We start from the raw sequence: 18,975 nt of genomic DNA on the forward strand, positions 1-18,975 counted from the left end.
GATCTACTGTGTGCTGCACTCAGGACAACACTGAGAAAAACATAGCTCAGGCTTTCCTATCTCAGTGCAAATGCTGCAAGGTATCAAGAATAAAATTTAACAGGAATGATTTTTTTTTCTTCTACTGGTCCCTGAAAAAATAAAGTGATGCCCCCATCCCTCTTGTTTGTGTTCAGGCTATTTTTAGGATTTATATGGCAGTCCTAATAAAGAAAGGCAGGCTGTTAGTGTTAATATTAGTTTAATACGAAGTCTCCCTTTCTGGGGAAAAAAAAAGCATCCAGTGAAAAACAGTATGATGATACCATCCAAGTTGCCAAAATGGAAAGCTGAAACTCAAACAGTTTCTTGAACCAAGGCAAATATTTGCTCTGCTAATAGAAAACAAGCCTTCAAGCAGAAATTTCCCTACTGTCCTTTGAAATTTTTTTATTAAGTTAGAAAATATTTACTGTCCAACAACGAAAGGAATAGTCCCAGGGTCTCCATGAAGTAATTTACAGTCAAGCAAGGCATTTTATTTAGGTCTGTGACTTTTCAAACGACTACTTAACATGAGTATTTCTAACAGACCATAAAACGGCTTATTTCATGTATAATATGTACAGCAAGCTCCCTATACCAAATTTTAATAAGTTTGCTTACTGCTCATACAAGCAGCAAAAAAAATGACTTCAAATGAATTGTAGAGAATGTCAGCATCCTTAACTGCATTCTGGGAAATATTCTAATAGGCATCATCCGTGGAGTCCAACCATCAACCCCAGCTACCGTAATTCCTTGTATAGTTGAACTAGTATTTCAGAAACGTCCTACAAGTTGGTGACAAACATTTTAGTTGGCTAATCTCTAAACAGTCCTGAAAAACACACTGTAAAACAGTAACAGCCAACATTCTACTGAACACACTGTTCTAAGTGCTTGAACGTGTAAGAATACACAGTTGCTGTCAGGATAAAAGGAGAAGATGTGGGTATTACCACTAATCCCACTTACAGCTGAGGAAGCCAAGGCAGAGAGAGGTTGACTCACCAGAGGTTACCCAGCTCGTAAATGCCGGGGCTGAGATTCAAACCCCGGTGGTCTGACCCCAGAACCTACACTTGTGGTTGCCCTGTTACATCCCTCATGCTTGTATACAGTTTGGGCTCAAGAACTCAAAATATTCGTGGGATTTCACCAAAATCGGCTCAAATACCACAACAGTCAATAAGTGGTTTACTATTGAAACGTCTCTCCCATCTCTGACAAATTGCTTTTGTACTTATGGACAACGTTTCTCTTGCTTGGAAGCAGGGGTTTAGGAAAGAGTAATGAGCAAACCCTAACCTCCAGGACATCCTCTTACTCCCTTCCCCTGGCGAGGGTCTTACCATTTTCTTTTGATCAGCATTTCCTTCCATTTGTCTTCACAGTATTCATAACCCAGCCCACATTTTCCCACCCTAACACCTGGAGGGTCTAAACAAACCTCACTTCCGTGGGGGAGGTTTCCTCCTAGCTCTTTAAAAGAAATTAACAGGTGCTATTTTTCTCCCAGGCTGATCCCTAAAGACCAAATGAGCTGTTTATTTTAATTGCACCCATATGCCTTTATATTGGGGGGTTATGACGGCCCAATAAAATACGCCAGGCAATGAGGACTGCCAGAGTGTGCCTGGGATGCCCAGATCCAGTGAAATACACTTCTGATAACTGTACATTTATAAGAGGCAAAGGACAACAAAATGCTCTGAGGTTTAAACAGTCACAGTGATCTGGATTCAGGCTGTTAGTCTGTACGTCTTTCACGCAAAGGTACCTTTCCCCATTTCCACCTGGGTCATCTGGTTCAGTGTGCAATTAGAGAAAGAAAGCAGCAAAGACAGGTTACTTTGTGTAGGTTTAACATGCAAAAATACCTCTAGTTTCTAATTCAGATAATGACAGGCATTGTGAGAAGGAGGCAGCTGTTTTGCTTTTTTCTAAAGCTCACAATCGTTATTTACTAAGCTGCCTTATTCCAGTCAGGTTTTTCCTAAAACTTATGAATGGGCCCAATTTAAAAAAAAAGTCCCCTTCAGAATACTGATGACTGCAAATCTGCAGAGTCAAACTCGGGAGTTTATTAACTGGTCACAATGAATGTACACCGTCCTCAGGCATGTGATGATAGGTGAGGCTGTTCCATTATTTCCAAAATAATAAGAAACGTCATGCCAAATTTTCATAAGGCTCTTGGCCCTATGATCTCAAAATTCAGTGACACATCTTTTCAAAACTGCTATGTGATACAGAATTAACATGAAAAATCTAACCACGTCACATCAGAAGTTTTTTGAAAGCTAAACGTATACCAGGCGGACACAAAGCACATGCTTATGAGAAGGTATCTGGACACTCCCTTCCCTCTTCTCTTCAGACCTCAGCCCTTTTCCCCTTTGCCTGACATCTTCTGTGTCAATCAATACCCTCTGTGATGGTGGCCTGACCGTTCACAACCTCCCTACATGGCTGCTGAATTCCAAAATGTGGGTTATACCAGTGTAAAAGAGGCAGGTCTGTACATAAACAATCTTCATGTCAAGAGATTGAAACATCTTAAGAGAAATCTGCTTGGAAAACAGCGCATTCAGTTATTTTCAATCTAGTTGAATTCAGTCAGGTTGTTCGGGGACAAAGCATCAAATCCATAAATTTAAAAATTACCATGTCTGGGACTTCCCTGGTGGTCCAGTGGTTAAGAATCTACCTGCCAATTCAGGGGACACAGGTTTCGATCCCTGGTCCGGAAAGATCCCACATGCCATGGAACAACTAAGCCTGCAAACCACCACTACTGAGCCCGTGCGCCACAACTACTGAAGCCCGTGTGCCTAGAAGCCCGTGCTCCACCGCAAGAGAAGCCACCGCAAGAGAAGCCTGCGCACTGCAACGAAGAGTAGCCCCTGTGCACCGCAACTAGAGAAAGCCCACGTGCAGCAACGAAGACCCACAACAACCAAAAAATAAATAAATTTTAAGAAGTTGCCAAGTCATTTTCAAGGCCCACCTCCTCACCCCATCACTCGTGGGTGGGGTATGTCGGCAGGGAGGGGTCTGGGAAGGAGTAGCCATTAATAAAACAAGTTGTATGTGCCTAAGGTATGTAAAAAAGATGGAATGCTGTCAGCTCATGTCCATGGTTCAGATGGAGAAGAAACAGAATGGTAGATGATTTGTTTATACAACAGAAAACAAATCATAGAAAATACGCTGCTCACATCCCAGTCTAAAGATATTTTTGCACCATTCCTTTTGTATTTCATGGATGTATTACCACTGAGTACACAGAAAACAAGAATTTTAGTATCAAACTATACTCTGGTCTTAATTCCAAACATTTATAAGTAGGCAAGGTTATAAAACAGTTTCAGAGATATATTAGGTCTTTTCTAAACTTGGAAATTACGAGTTTAGAATCTATTCTTTTGAGTGCAAAACTAAATCTGCCAAATCAGAAAGACAAGTAGCAATGTGTTCTTAAACTTGCCTAGAGAGACAAATTTCCTGATCCTTTCAGTTTACATGCCCAGGTCTCACAGGCCTTACAACTGGAAATATCCTGATACTTCTATTTTGCTGCAATAATGGTGCCTTCTTTCAGATTACTGAAGGAGGATAGAAAAAAATGGATTCCGCCCCCCCACCCCCACCCTGCCCCGCATAGGATTTTTCCTCTCTACCTGATTTATAAAGAGGCCCTTTAGTGAGGTATAACGAGATCTGGATGAAGTCCTGGTAACAACTCTGCCACCTACTAGCTGCGGGACCCCAGGCCGGTCACCTCCCCGCCACACTGTACATGCTCCTCCCAGCTCTAAATGGTGCATCTCAGCCTTACTGGAAAGGTATTCTCTTCTTATTTCCTTTTTTTAAAAATTGGCTTAAGTGCATTTTATTGGTTTTCTTTTTACTGGAGGTATTCCACTGGGCAGACTTGCAGGCATTTCAAAGGAATGCACATGTAAGTACAGAATAAATACATTTAAACAATCAGAAGAGATTGATATATCAATGGCACTAATATTAGCTATGACCTACTGGTAGGGAGGTATTATTACTAAACAATCTCCCTCTCTCTCCCAAGGAAGGCTTGAAAGATGCAAACCACAGCGTTTGCACGTTCTTGCTTCCGTGAGTTTTTCTGTATTCTTTCACAAAGTCCTGAAACTTTCAATAAGGAATGATTTTATCTGGGAAAAAAAAAACCCAAATTGTTATTTTCCTACAGGATATATGTTTTGGATTCTAGAACATACAGACCAACCTGTGAAAAACATTTGCAAAACTCTGAACAGAACTGGGCTACAGTTAATGACCCTGGCACCTAGCAGAGCTTACAAACCAACAGGCGCTCAGCCTGTCACCTGCCCTTGAAAGCAGCTCTTTTTCCCCTTTTCTATTTGCCCATTTCTGTTTCCCGCTAACCTTAAAAGAACCTAGGTGTAGGAATGAGATCACTAAGCAACTGAAACTAACTCCTGACTTATTCTCTCCTGAATGCACACTCTGCCTTGTCTAACCTGCTGGTTCTTTTCCTAGATTAAAAGAAGTAAGAATGAAGAATTAAGCAGTTAAAAAACGACTAGTTCTCTACCCCCAGCAGCCCCCTTGGCTATCTTGCAGGAGATCACGTGGGCAAGAAAACACCTGAAGAGAGAGTCAGCCTGTCTGCACTCAATGGAGAAGGATGCAGAACCTAACCTCCTGCCTTGATGATTCACTGAGATTCTTTCCACCTTTTTTCCCCTTAAAAACTGTCAAGGCTGAGCAGACTCTTCGGAATTGGTCTTTGGACACGAGTGCAGCTTCTCCCCAGATCATCCAGCTGTTCTGATTTAAGCACCTTTCCTTCCCACTGGCACTTGCCTCTCGAGTTACTGACTTATGAGCAGCAAATAGCCAAACTTCAGTTTGGTTACACCCTTACTGCCACCTTCCTTCACTGAACTAGCCAACCACAGTCAGCTTCACAAGAAAATTCTACTCCCAAGAGGACAGAATATTTGTCTTGCTATTTAGTCTTCAGTGCCAACTCTGAAAGGTTAAAAGAAATTCTGGTGAAAAAGAATCCAATTCTTTTCAAATAGTTGAATTAACTTCACAAATAAACACACTTATTTTCCTATGATGAGGCACACAAACGCCTCCAAACTTTGAAAACAGAGCCATGCAAATGCATTCCTTGGGTACGAAGGCCTCCCTTGCAAAAATGTCTTACGCAGGCCTTTTGCTATCATTGTATTCCCATTGGCTTTTGTGACTCCAGAGCATGGCAACGAAATGAGGAGTGAGGCGCCATGTTTTAGAACTAGATAAATTTCAGTTTTATGGCAACCTTAGGGAATGAATTTTGGATGCCTGATTTGTGTTTCTGGCTTTTGGCTTGGCTGTGCAAAGGCTGAGTCACCCACCTTCCCTACAGTACACAGCAAAACCACACTAACCCCGTCAGAGAAAGCCTGCAACTAGAGGCTGATGACTTCATGTAAATACTCAGAGATTTCAATAACAGTTAATCAAAACACGTATGACAAGCCTCTACCTCCTGGACCCCCTCGTTGTCCACGGTCTCCTGAGAGAACTGCGGCTAAAGGGCAGGGCCTATAAAAGTCTCTGGAACCAGAAACTCTGTACGAGTTGCAGACAGGTCAGAAACGATCATTTTTTCCCCTTTCAGTCATCTTCAGAAAAAAAGCTACCTCACCAACACAACTGTTTCCTTTTTAGAAAGAATTCAGCCTTTCTTTGCCATGTATGTCAACGACAGTTAATAGTAACTTACATGATAACTCAAAATATTTACTCACACACAGATTAGATCTAGCCAGGGCCTAAAATTAACATCAGCAGCACGCACATGTATACACAAAAGGCTTTCTGTCCTGATAGCAGGAGAACAGGGCCAGTCCTGCCGGTGGCTGACTTGCTGAGGACGAGGCAGGAGGACAGGAGGCAGATGGCAGCTGACAATGTAGAGATGTGCCTTGCCCAGCACTCGGATGTCCAAGGACCCTAGCTAAATTCTTTTCAAATCCCTTCTATTTTGGAAGCGTAACCAGTAAATGGGAACACCATTCGCAGACATCTCTGGACAGGTGGAGGTTCTGGGAGCAAGTGGAGGAAATGGCCTGCCCAGACGCCAGAGCGTTCACCTACCTGCTGGGACCTCAGGATGGCCGCGTCGATCTCCTCCACCTTCTGCGTGATGGTGTCGCTCACCAAGCGGTAGCGGTCATTGTCCTCGGCCACCATTTTTTCCAGCCCTTCCCTCGCCCTCCAGGGCACCAGCTCCAGGAGAGCAGAGCTCACTTCATTCAGGGAGTCCAGCAGGGCTTTGCTACTCTTAGCTTCCTTCTTCAGCTCCTGAAAACAGAAGGAAGAAAACACAAACCTGTGGGAAATGCCAAGTTTGAACGGGCTTTTCCTCTAACTGTCCTTGGGGCTAGAGCCCTTCATAGGCCAACACAATGCACAGGTCCCCTTAGTTTCAGTTACGTTCTATACACCTTGGTTATTGAAAGCTATTCGGGGTAAAGGAAACTGTTCCCTGAGAAGTTCCAAAGAACACTTCCTTTGTCAACATGGCAAGACTTTAGCTTTGAAATGTAATATCAATGCTTAAAAATTGAGAGCCCAAACCTAGCAAGTTAACATGTATTATTCTTTGCTTGCTGGTAACCTCAGAGTAAGCAGGTACCAGAAAAGTAAAGAGGACAGTCCAAACCAGAGTCCAGTGACCCTCAAAACGAGGACACACTGGCTTTAAAGCATCCCAGGCGAATCATCATAGGTTCAGTGGACCTGACCTCCCCGACTGCCTTCACCTACGTGTGATCGTACTTCAGGGATGACAAAAACAGAGGCTGACAACTCTGAGAAGAAGGATGATCGCATGAGAGAATACCACTCTTGCAATATAATTAGAAAAGCCACCTCATGCTTTGCATCAATCTTATAAAGGTATCATTATTCTACCCAAATTATGTGTACCTCTGAAACAGCGATCATTTTCCTCTTTTTTCTGTTGCATCATTCTGTTTCTTGTGTAATAAAAACTATATCTCACCATAAGATTCGAGCAACAAATGACAATATGCTGTTTTCATATCTGGGCTCCTAAAAGTTTAAACAGCTGATCTGCTGCCAATTTCTGTCGGGTCCACGCCCACCAAGGCATCCTTGAGCGTACTAGTAATGACACATGATAAATATCACTTCGCCCCTGCGTGAATAAGGCTCCCTGACAGATAACAAGCGGATCCAAAGAGTGTATAAATCAGAGCGTACTTTTTGCCTCGCGTGTGCTTGGCTGGCGGCGTCTCCCTTCAGAACCTGTGTTTCGTAAGAAAGCAACTCAACCTCCACCTTGTCCAGCCAGGTGCACAGCCCCTCGTGCGTGGAGTGCAGCCGCTGCGCGAGCTGCAGCGCCTGCTCCAGGGTCTTGGCGACATCGGTGCTCAGTTTAGTGATGTCCTGGTACCTCGCTTTAATGGCTTCCAATTTATCTTGAATTATTAAAACTTCATCACCTAGAATTTCAAAAACATGTTCATATCTCACAAAAGGGGAAGAAGAGTTCTTTAGCTATGATGGTACACTGATAAGATTTTCAGGGGTAGGGGCGAGGAGACATTTTTCTAAAGAAGTTCTGACCCAAGAAAAGCCCCTTCCTAGGTTTGAATCTTTCTGAGGATTTCTGGCAAATGTATACAGCTCTGAAAATGCAAATATAAAAAAATTGTAAAGGGTTAACAGTGCCTTCTGTTATGTGGGAAGCATCACCTTTGCATCTATTTGTATGGTCTTTCCATGTTCAAGCTTCAGAGTTAAAAACTGCCTGGGTTCGCATACTGAGTTTGTGGCTTATTACCTTGCACAAGATTCAAAGATTCCTCACTTTTCTGTGTCCCCGGTTACTTATCATTACAAATAGAACCTACTTCATAAGGTTGTGATAAAAATTCAATGAGTTTACATTTGCGAAGTGTTTAGAATAGTGCCTGCCACATGCATACATGTGTATATGTATAATCTATGCACGTGCATGTGTTAAAAATAATAAACTCCCCTGCACTATTTCAATAGATCGTCACCTGTCTCTATTTAATTTTCAGACACACACAGAAACTGCGTCCTGGGCTTCAGACTCCAAGTGCAAGGCTCTAGATACTATACAAATTCCTCCCTTACAATGAATGGTACCTGTCCCACACCACACACGTGTTGAACTGGACATAAATACAGTGAGACATTTCTATGGCCAAAGGAATTACTAAAACAAGGTACTGTTATCTTGGTGAGTTTAAGTAGAGAGAAATGAAGCCTGGGTATAGTCACACTATGTGTCACAGAATGCTGTCTATCTTAAAATTTTAAAACACTGTCTACAACCTATGTGCTCATCTAGAACAACTGCCTCCCTCAAGTGAAAAACTAGTATTACTCTGCCAGGGATTCTCTGACCAGTGCTTGGTGTTATGAGTAATACACAAAACTTCCCTTAGAAACTCAGTGAGATCATGAGAAAAAAAAATGAAAGCACAGTCCAAGACCCCCTTGGTCGGCCTTCAAAGCATCCTCCAGGATGAAGTCTTGGAGTGGCCCCAAAATTCGAGCGTGCTTTGTGTTTTCCCCCATCTCTAGAATATTTTGAAAGCAAGACAAAATGCTCACGCCATGATGATTTGATTTGAAAGGTATCTCACCTGTTGTTCGTTTAAGTAGTTCTAAACCATTTAGTAAGGCCTGATCTACATTTTGTTTTCTGAGTAGGATGTCTTCTTGCAGAACCTAAAATACAGGTACCATTTTTATGTGGGGAAAAAGAAAATAAGCATTAGCATTATCAGTTAATCTTAAGAGAATTTTAACTAGGTTTCATTTATTTGAGGAAACACCTCACATTTTCAAATATTCCTCACTGTTCTCATGTTTACCCCTCCTTTCTTCACCACTGTGCCCACGTCTCAGTTCATCTGTCATAATTCACTTCCCTCTTCAGAAAACGGGCTATGCGGATACACTGGAGTACTGGTTAACCATGGGCCTTTGTATACAACGATGAAATAACAAAATGAAAAGTGAACAATCCAGCTACTGGATAAATTCAATCTCTTCTTACATGTGACTTCATTAAAAGTAACTGAATATAACACTACTATATATAAAATGGGTAAACAACAAGGACCTACTATATAGCACAGGGAATTCTACTCAATATTTCCCAATAACCTATATGGGAAAAGAATCTGAAAAAGCAAATAAATAAATACATACACACACACATATATATATATATATATGACTGAATCACTTTGGTATACACCTGAAACTAACACAACATTGTAAATCAACTATACTTCTATTTAAAAAAAGTCATTGTATATACAGGCAATGTCTTTTTTTGAGTACAGCAATTTACCTAAATCATAACAAACATAAAATAATACAGAAATAAGGAGGACTGAGAAAATAAGGACAACTGAAATGAAAAAAATAAAATAAAATAAATCAAAATACCCGCAGCTCAGCCTGCTGTGTCCAGAGCCCCTCGGGGCTGGAATCCTGGACCGAGAGCCTCCTCAGCTTGTCATGCACTTCACTCAGCCAGTTCATCAGCTCCACTTCATCTTCCCCAAAAATCTTAGCGTTACACAGAGCCTGCTGGAGGAGCTCTGACCTGCTGTGGCTTTTCTCTTGAATCTCAATGTACCACACTTGAGAGGAGTCTAATTTACTCTGCACCATATCTTTATCCTCCCTGGAGCTCAAAACCTTTAAGGACTGGCCAATGCTAACGGCCTGGTGTAAATGTTTGTTATGATGGTTGATGTCATCTTCTAAGGCCTAAATAAAGTTTAAAGAAGGGAAACAAAAAGAATGGACAAATAAAAATGGCAACATAAATTGAACAAAAAGATGACACATGAAATGGGTCTAAGGCGGCACTGAGGCATCCCACAACAGTACAAAACTCAAATGCACGTCATAAAACCACAAAGGAAATGGAAAACTGGACCTCACTAACGTGTCACGGGAACCTTACTCTGTGCTGGGCAATCTGCTCCTCCAGCTTGGAGGCTTGGGTCCCGATGGGTTCGCAATTCGCCAGCCTCTTCTCTGTGGTTGTCAGCCACTCGTTCAGCGGTTCTAAGGTTTCGTGAAACTGCTGTGCTACCACTGAGATACCTTCCAACTGACGGTTCCTGAAAACGTGCCAAGAGGAGGGTCATTCAGGGATGAGAAACATGGGAAACCGTCAACAGAAATCCTCACTCATGCGCCTGCGTTTCACTCCAAACGGTTTTTGTAGAAAACATCTAACGTTAAAATTAAAATCTCTCACACTGAGAGGACACTTTAAAATAGTTCTCTTATTCTCTGCGCGTCCATTGCCGGGGGCCGGGGTTCAATCCCCGGTTGGGGAACTAAGATCCCAAGTGACACCCGAGGCGGCAGGAAAAAAAAAAATCTATAAAAAACTCTTAAATATAGTTCTATTAAATAAAATTAAATCTGAACAACAGATCAACCTCAAGTGCCTGCATCTTGTGAAAGTCTTAAGTAACCTGGTTATAATACTTACAATAATAATAGTTATAATAGTAGTAATGTTATAATAACAGTAGTGGCAATAATAATGATAATAGGTAATATTTACTGAACATGTATTCTGTGCTTTATATAACAGTTCACTTCAGCCGGAGCACCAGTTCCTAAGATTGCATTACTCAAATGGTCAAATTAGATTCAAATTTTGAAGAATAACGATAGCATCCCCTGTACGGGAAGTACCAGTGAGTCCTCCTTTAAAAAGCACACTGTCAGGTACATTTCCCCAAGGCAACAGTTAATATTTTATGGTCTAAAATACCATGAAAGAGGAGAAATGTTCCTCAGGCTTTTACTTGTAACAGAGTTTGAATGCTTTTAGAAATCCCATTGTTTCCTACATTTAAAAAGGTACCACGTACGTTAAAACCTGCTCGTGCTGTCCTCAGGTTCTATCTACGGCAAGTGATTGTGCTGGTCTGTATACAGAGGGCCTGATTCAGTATCCAATCTTGTGAATTATTTCTGCTGGGACCAAGAGCTGCTGTCTTAACCTGTTACCATGTTTAATTCTTAGAGAATTACATGATTTGAGAAAGGAGCTTTCTATGGGGACAAAGGGAATTGTGGAAAACTTGCACATGCTACTGAATGTAATTTCTATACCTTTCTATCACAAATTACATATGCATATATTTTTTAAAACTTTCAGTTAAAATACATTTGATCTTTAAAAAATGAATAAAATTAGTATATTACTTGTGACCTCTGGATTATTACTATGACTCTTTTTTCTAAATTCTAATATCCAATCACCTAGAATCACTGGAAATAACTATTCTGCAGCTAGGTTTAATTAACTATGATTTAAATTGTGAGGGAATCTATTCATCTGAGTGTGAATCCTAGTATGACCACCATCCCTCCACTTAGTACCGCTGTGAGGAAGGTTTAGGAAAGGAAGGACAGTCGTGGGAGTAAAGCAGAGATCTAGACTTTCATTTATTTTATAAAAGTACTGAGAGTCACTTCCACGGCAGTAATTCTGGGGCATTCCACAGAAGGAATAATCTACTGACACACATTAAAGAATAACATGAAACTTCCAGCCTCCTTCAGAGCCCCTTATTCAATGGCCCCAGAATGACAACTCCTCCTACTCCGTAATTCAAGATTGGACAAACCCTGCTCTGCACCATCTTAGTTTCAAAGAAGGTAGGAATGTATGGAGATGCTCATTCTCTTCAGTGGGTCACCTATTTTCAACCAACCAGGGTACACTTCAGTGTAGCTACACCCGACATCAGTCACTGGGTGCCAACAAAGAAAATGAAGAAAGAACTATATTCTGTATCCTATGATAAACTGTAATGCAAAAGAGTATTTTAAAAAAGAATGTATATATGTATAACTGAGTCACTTTCCTGTACAGCAGAAATTAACACAACATTGTAAATCAAGTATATGTCAATTTAAAAATTAAAAACAAAACCAAACTACAGTGAAGCCCGGTGGAGCCACGCTCCAGCTCCCTGCCTTGGTAATTATCACAGTGCCCTCCACCTGCCTCGCTTCCCAGATAACTCCCACTCCTCCTCTAAAACAGAGCTTAGCTGTCACCTTCCCGCCCCAGGCCAGGTTCTTCCTGTTCTCTGCTTCCACAGCACCCTGTGCCCAGGTTTCACTCTGAACCATCACATCTGTCATTACTCTTCAATGGCTATAAAACCCTACTAGCCTATCCCCTGTCTGAGGGCAGAGATGATCTGACCAGCACACCCCTGGAAGGCCCAGCTCTCCAGATGCACAGTAGGCAGGCAATAACTACGTTATGAACGAATGAATGAATGACTCCCCGAGGGAAAGACTTTTCTTAAGAAGTTGGGATAGGGCTTCCCTGATGGCACAGTGGTTAAGAATCCACCTGCCAATACAGGGGACACAGGTACGATCCCTGGTCCGGGAAGATCCCACATGCCGTGGAGCAACTAAGCCTGTGCACCACAACCACTGAGCCTGTGCTCTAGAGCCCGCGAGCCACAAAAAAAAAAAAGTTGGGACTACAAGACACCCTCATCGGGGGAATGAGGAGAGAGGCACCACAGCCCGTGCCCTCTACGTTCACATACATGATAAACACAGGAAAATAACAACTGGAAGAAAAGTATTATCTAAATACAAGAAATCAGTGTGAAAGCCATTGCTGCTCTTTCCAAAGACTGGAAGCATTTACGTTACCTTGTTTCAGCCTTATTAAGCAATGCCTCCCATCTGCTATCCAAGAGACTCAGTTGTTTCAAAATCTTCACTTTATCTGCAGGTTCTGCTGTGGCGGCAATTTTTTCTCCTTCCCGTTTGATCACCTCCACAGTAGATCTGCGGTCATCCAACAATCTTTGGAGAAGCTTAAGACACAATAGTAAATTTTAAAATAAATACATAAAAAGGAAACAGTGATAATTGTATCAACACATTGAAAACATACACTAAGTACTTCTGATATGGGACAAAAATAATTTTGTGTGGATTCATATACAAAAGGACCTGAGAAGTAGGATTTTTTTCAAAACAACTCATTTTGCTTAATGATTCATTACTGCTGTGTCAGACACTGTGGTGGAGGCTTTTCATACTAAATAAGAAGAATACTGATAAGGTCACTCAACCATTCATTATTAACCTGCTAATATAAAATAATGCGGTAGAATGTGCTGCTTAGGATAACTCCGCTGCACTGAAAGCACAAAATCCCCATTATTATAATGAAATGGGAATGTCCTAAACACTCAACAATGATCTGTCCCACTGAGATAGAAACCATTATAAATCATTACTGTTTTCAAAGCCTTTTCCCATGTTAAACAATCCACCACAGAAGGGAAGCTGGGACTCAGACCAAGTTCACAAGCTAGTGAGGCTAAATCCAGAGGCCCTTCGCTACTTTTAGGAGGTAGGTTAGCTCCCAAAATTCTTTGTGAAGATGAAAACAAAAAAGAGCCTTCGAATATCATTTCCACAATGAATAGAGGGTGAAACATGTCAGAAATCCCCAAAGCTGGCCACAGAAGACTAGTATTTCACTGAGCAGCAGAAACAAATTCAATTTAATTCTTCATTTTGAGAAGGCTGGGGGTGTTTGACATTGGTAGCCAGAAATCAGGATTCCCTTCCTACAATGAATCAACACAAGTATTTCAGGAATAAGTGCTATTCCCAGGGCCCGCGTGAAGAGCAGTGAGGAAGGCACAGGTGTACAGAACGCTGAGTACTACACTGCTTCCTTAACCTGACCATGACGGATGCCTAAGGACCAAAGGCAAGGACAGTCGCCCACAAGTAACAAGCTGGAAGGATATTTTCTCACTGTCACTTTGTGATCAAGGCCACCACAGCAGGAGGGGAGAGGAACAGGGTCAAAGAGAAGGGCAAGAGATCCCCCCTCTCTCTTGACACAGGTCAGAGAAACCATAAAATCAAAGTACAACAGGTGGTTCAGGCAGTAAAGACAACAAATTAAGTGGATTGCTTTTGGTAAACTTTAACGAACAGCTTCTAGCAATTAAGAAAAGCAAAATCAACAGACAGGTTTTGCTGGCTAAGAATAGTTCATTAACTCTGGGTGAATAATAAAGGTTTAAATTGTGAATGGCAGCAGTAATATTATTATATTTAATACATTATACTATTATATATTTATTACATTATATAAATTATACGTATATATTATTTTATTACACATTACATACTATATTTTTTAAAAATCAAACAAATGCAGTATGTTTCCTGTTATGCTTCTTTAACCCTTACCTCTAAATCTATTTCTAATAAGTTAATTTCCCAAGATACTAAAGTCTTTGAAGAATTTTTAGAAAGAGAAGTACTGGATGTCAAAACCCAATTAAGCCTCTTAATTCATCCTCTTCTTTTTAAAGGTCCCATCTTTTTAAAGAGAAGCCTTATCAACGTGCTGTGTGCCAGGTATCCCCTCCTTCACCATGTGTCATTTCAAGTCATGGCTGACAAATCAATACTGGACAGGTCACTAAATGCTTCCTAATGACCACGAAAGTTGTACATGTGGCCCCAAGTAGTCACCATCCCTCCCAGGAGTGTCTTTCCAACTGGGTCCTGTATTTGTAGCATCAAAACGACACAGCAGCATGGTTCTCAGCACAGGTGAATCAACTCTCTGCCACGTCAGTACCAGCTGAACCGTAACAAACTGCCCATACTGACTATAAAACAGGCAACTGCATGTGCACCAACCTAGGATACATAGGAGAACAGCGATGTTTCTGTCCCAAGTCACCTTTCCGGTGAGTGAGGTCTTCCTTGACTACACTATTTTTTTTTTTAATTTATTTACTGGCTGCATTGGGTCTTCGTTGCTGCGCACAGGCTTTCTCTAGTTGTGGCGAGCGGGGCCTACTCCTCATTGTGGTGCGCAGGCTCCTCATTGTGGTGCGCAGGCTCCTCATTGTGGTAGCTTCTCTTGCTGCAGAGCACAGGCTCTAGGCACGCGGGCTTCAGTAGTCGTGGCACATGGGCTCAACAGTTGTGGCCCACAGGCTCTAGAGCACAGGCTCAGTAGTTGTGGCGCACGGGCTTAGTTGCCCCGCAGCATGTGGGATCTTCTTGGAGCAGGGAACAAACCCGTGTCCCCTGCATTGGCAGGCGGGTTCTTAACCACTGTGGCACCAGGGAAGCCCCACACTACTTTTTAAAACTGCACACCACCCCCTCCACTCAGCACTGCTTGTCCCCTACCCTTGCTCTGTCTCTTCCTAACTCTCATATCCCATCCTGGCTTTATTTATCAATGGCTAATGTATCACCATTTACTTGTTTACTTTGTTTATTGTCTCTCTCTCCCTATTCCTCCCCTTCCCACTAAACCTTAAACTCGATGAGGAACTTTTATGGTTTTTATTCGATGACATAGCCCCAGCACCTGGAATGATGGCTGACCTGTGGCAGATGGTCAAAAAATATTTGCTGAATGACTAACAAAACAATGTCTAGAGCATCAATCACCACTTAACGAGCATATCCTAGTAATACAAATAGAGTTACAAGGTACACTTTTACTCTCATTATTAAGATTTAACATGAAACAGTATGAAAGCACCACAAACTTACCTTCTGTTCTTGTATCTGGGCCTTCACCACCTTGAACTCAGCCGACGGGGGCTTCTGATTGGCCACAAGCTCCTCGGTGTCCACCATCCAGCTGAGCAGGGACTCCAGGGCGTCCTGGAACCTCCCGCAGTGCAGCAGGGCCTCCTGCAGCTGGGCTGCTCGCTGGGCCACCTGCACAGCACCAGGGATCCCCAGTTATCTATTTCGTTCATGAAAAATCAAATCTGCCCACCAGCCAACACTTTCCAGGCTCATCTTCCCATTTGGTCACAAATTTTCTTTTCCTGTTCACTTAAAATTTACCCAAAGCACTGCTAATGGGCAGGACACAGATGGAAAGGAGACAAACTCAAACTCGGTAAGTCAGTCAAGGAGATAAGGTTACCATCTCAACCAGTCAATGCAAAAGGGGAGGCCTCTGAGATTCTGGAAATATCTAATACATTTATGATTAGCAATGACTGGTTCAAATATTTTAAGGTTACTGCAAGAAACAGTGCCTTACTCATTTTTACCATTATCCCCCGGATTCATTCTTCATTTCCTACTGTTGAGTATCATGGATAATATTGGTTTTAAGACTCAGATTTAAAAAACACTACTATTGTGGAGACAATCAGAATTAGGTTCTGCTAGGCAAAGTAACTATGAAGTCTCCAGTTAAATTCTGCTGGCTCCAAGCTCTAGAGAGTCCTTTCCTGACAAGCCAGGGCCTTTGTCCTCCAGTAAATGGAGTCTCTGTGTCCCGCACAGAGATATCCTATTGCCCCCTCAAAGGTCTTTTCTTTTGGGGCTGAAAAAGCAGTTGGCAAGATACTTTAAGCACCACGGAATATATTTACACCTGATACTGCATCCCAGTTGTATCTGAGGAGCGCTGTGGTATGAATCAGACTCTATAAAGAAGGATAAATGTCATTCTGAGATCTGGCCACTGCTTAAGATGTCAACGCAAGGAAAACCCCAAGAACCCTAGGTGAGCACTGCCACCCCCACACCCTTTTCTGATCGTCTATGTCACATAAAAATCTGCCATTGTGTGTCAGCATCATCTCCTTACCATACAAGAGTAGGGTTTTCCGTCATGGGCATTTAGAAACAGGTGGGATCTACATTTTACTAGGAAAGTAATATTTGGACTTAATGATCTACAGCGAGGTGCAAACCCTTCGTCCAGGGCAGACGGACACACAGCTGCACCATGTGACCTACTACACAGTGTGGAGTGAGCTGCTGACATCTGAAAACTACGTTTCACGTAAAAAGTGATATTTCCAAGTTCTTTGGAAAATAAGTAGAAGATTCTGCAACAGGGAGCCCAGATCTCTGTGGGACACTGATTATGGAGCCAAGCAGCCCGTGTGCCCTTAGAGGTGTGTGAGCTCTGCCAGCCCAGCCCTGTGGATCTGGCTGCCTGCCGTCACAGCCATGTGGCCGGGTCCCTAGCCTGATGGGGGATTGGGGGGCTGTGTCACCCAGCTCGCTTCCTGCATCTGTGCTGCCCACCAAGCCCTGGGGGCATCTATGGTGGGCCATCAGTTCACACGGATGTCAAGGAGCAGGCAGGTTTAGGGAAGCTTGGGTACTAGAAATACGACTGGTGGTCACAGCAAACGCTGGAGAAGAACAATCCACAGAAATGACAATGGAGGGGGTGCCAACGTCACCTTCTTGTTGAGGGTCTTCCATCGCGCACTGGCATCGTCCAGGTCACGCTCCAAGGCCTGGGTGCTGGTGCCCTTGGCGGCACTCTGAATGAGGCCCTGACCCAGCCAGTTCACATCCTGCTGTTTAACCTGCAAGGGCTCAATCTCTTCTTTTTGGAACACCTGCATTGGAGAGAACAATAAGTATATGAATTATAGTACCTAAGAGCCACCAAATACAAACATCTGTCTGATCATCAGGTGTGGATTATAACAGATAAAGGTCATTTTTGTTGCCTAATCATGTGTTACAGCTGCTTTATGAATAACAGTAAGAAAGTAAACTAAATGTAAATTCATAATATTATCAAAACCACTCAGGAATATTAAAGGATGATGTTCTAAGTGCATTTAATCAAATTACGTATAAAACCAGAAAGAGAGTATATATGTCTTCTCTTTATCGCTTCATTATCATAGCACGAGGCATTTCCTATCATTCCAATTTAGTAAAATAAAAGGTTTAGAATAGCATTATTTCATTCTTTTTTTTAAAATGCCATTTGCAGCAACATGAATGCAGCCAGAGATGATCATACTAAGCGAAGGAACTCAGAAAGAGAACGATAAATACCGTATATCACTTACATGTGGAATCTAAAATATGACACAAATGAACTTATCTACGAACTAGAAACAGACTCACAAGCATAGAGAACAGACTTGTGGTTGCCAAGGGGGAGAGCGATGGGGGAGGGCAGGATTGGGAGTTTGGGATTAGCGGATGCAAACTATTACATATAGAATGGATAAACAAGGTCCTACTGTACAGCACAGGGAACTATACTCAATATCCTGTGATAAATCATAATGGAAAAGAACAGAAAAAAGAATGTACATCTATGTATAACTGAGTCACTCTGCTGTACAGCAGAAATTAACATAACATTGTACGTCGACTATACTTCAATTTAAAAAAAAGGCATAGAAAATGTTAAGGAGCAAAATGATAAGATGGGCCCAAGATGAGCCTTCCTGGGCAAGAATCCTTACAGGCCCTTACAAGGATGCCTGCTGCTAGCTGACAAATGACATTTGAGACTCAAATTGGAAATAGGGGTCACTGATGAGAAGATGAGGTGAGCCAGAGGGGCCAAATACAGGGACAGGAGCAGAAAAGAGAGGTAGGTGGGCACTGCAACAGTGTGGATCCCTACATGTCTAGCCCCTCAAGGTCTGCAAGAGGCCGGCAGGCTTGCAGGAGGCACGGAGGCCTCACCCCACAGATCTGGTCACACGTGGTGGACCCAGCAACTCTGGGCACCCCTGGGTCACTGCCTGCACTGCCAGCAGTTTCCCAGCACTCTCTCTACCGACTCTCCAACCCACCCACCTTACAAGCCCTGTTGCCTGTAACTGGCAAAAGATCTAAATAACGCGTTAGAGTAAAATGTGTGAGAGTAAAATGCAAGTTCCACGAAAGCACCGATTTCTCTTTTCTTTATAGTCATTCTATACCCTGGACCTACCACAGTACCCAGCTTGTAATATGGACCAGATAATGATTTGCCAATTAAGTATCAGTACAGAAAATTGTACTTACACCTTGGGGTAA

The 18,975-nt window shown here is 42.4% G+C and overlaps 1 protein-coding gene across 11 annotated transcripts in view; it reads right to left on the reverse strand.

Annotated features, from left to right (window-relative positions):
* Nucleotides 1-18,975, reverse strand: part of DST (dystonin) — a 470,805-nt gene that overhangs the window by 62,952 nt on the left and 388,878 nt on the right. For all 11 annotated transcript variants that reach the window (XM_057698598.1, XM_057698604.1, XM_057698599.1 and 8 more), the window contains 8 exons: nucleotides 17,382-17,543; nucleotides 15,715-15,885; nucleotides 12,814-12,980; nucleotides 10,070-10,229; nucleotides 9,544-9,870; nucleotides 8,730-8,814; nucleotides 7,312-7,553; nucleotides 6,181-6,387 (listed from right to left, as the gene is read on the reverse strand). In XM_057698598.1, the coding sequence (XP_057554581.1) occupies nucleotides 6,181-6,387; nucleotides 7,312-7,553; nucleotides 8,730-8,814; nucleotides 9,544-9,870; nucleotides 10,070-10,229; nucleotides 12,814-12,980; nucleotides 15,715-15,885; nucleotides 17,382-17,543 (1,521 nt within the window). The remainder of the gene's footprint in view (nucleotides 1-6,180; nucleotides 6,388-7,311; nucleotides 7,554-8,729; nucleotides 8,815-9,543; nucleotides 9,871-10,069; nucleotides 10,230-12,813; nucleotides 12,981-15,714; nucleotides 15,886-17,381; nucleotides 17,544-18,975) is intronic.

This window comes from Hippopotamus amphibius, chromosome 11 (genome assembly GCF_030028045.1).
Source record: "Hippopotamus amphibius kiboko isolate mHipAmp2 chromosome 11, mHipAmp2.hap2, whole genome shotgun sequence".
NCBI classification, from domain to species: Eukaryota; Metazoa; Chordata; class Mammalia; order Artiodactyla; family Hippopotamidae; genus Hippopotamus; species Hippopotamus amphibius.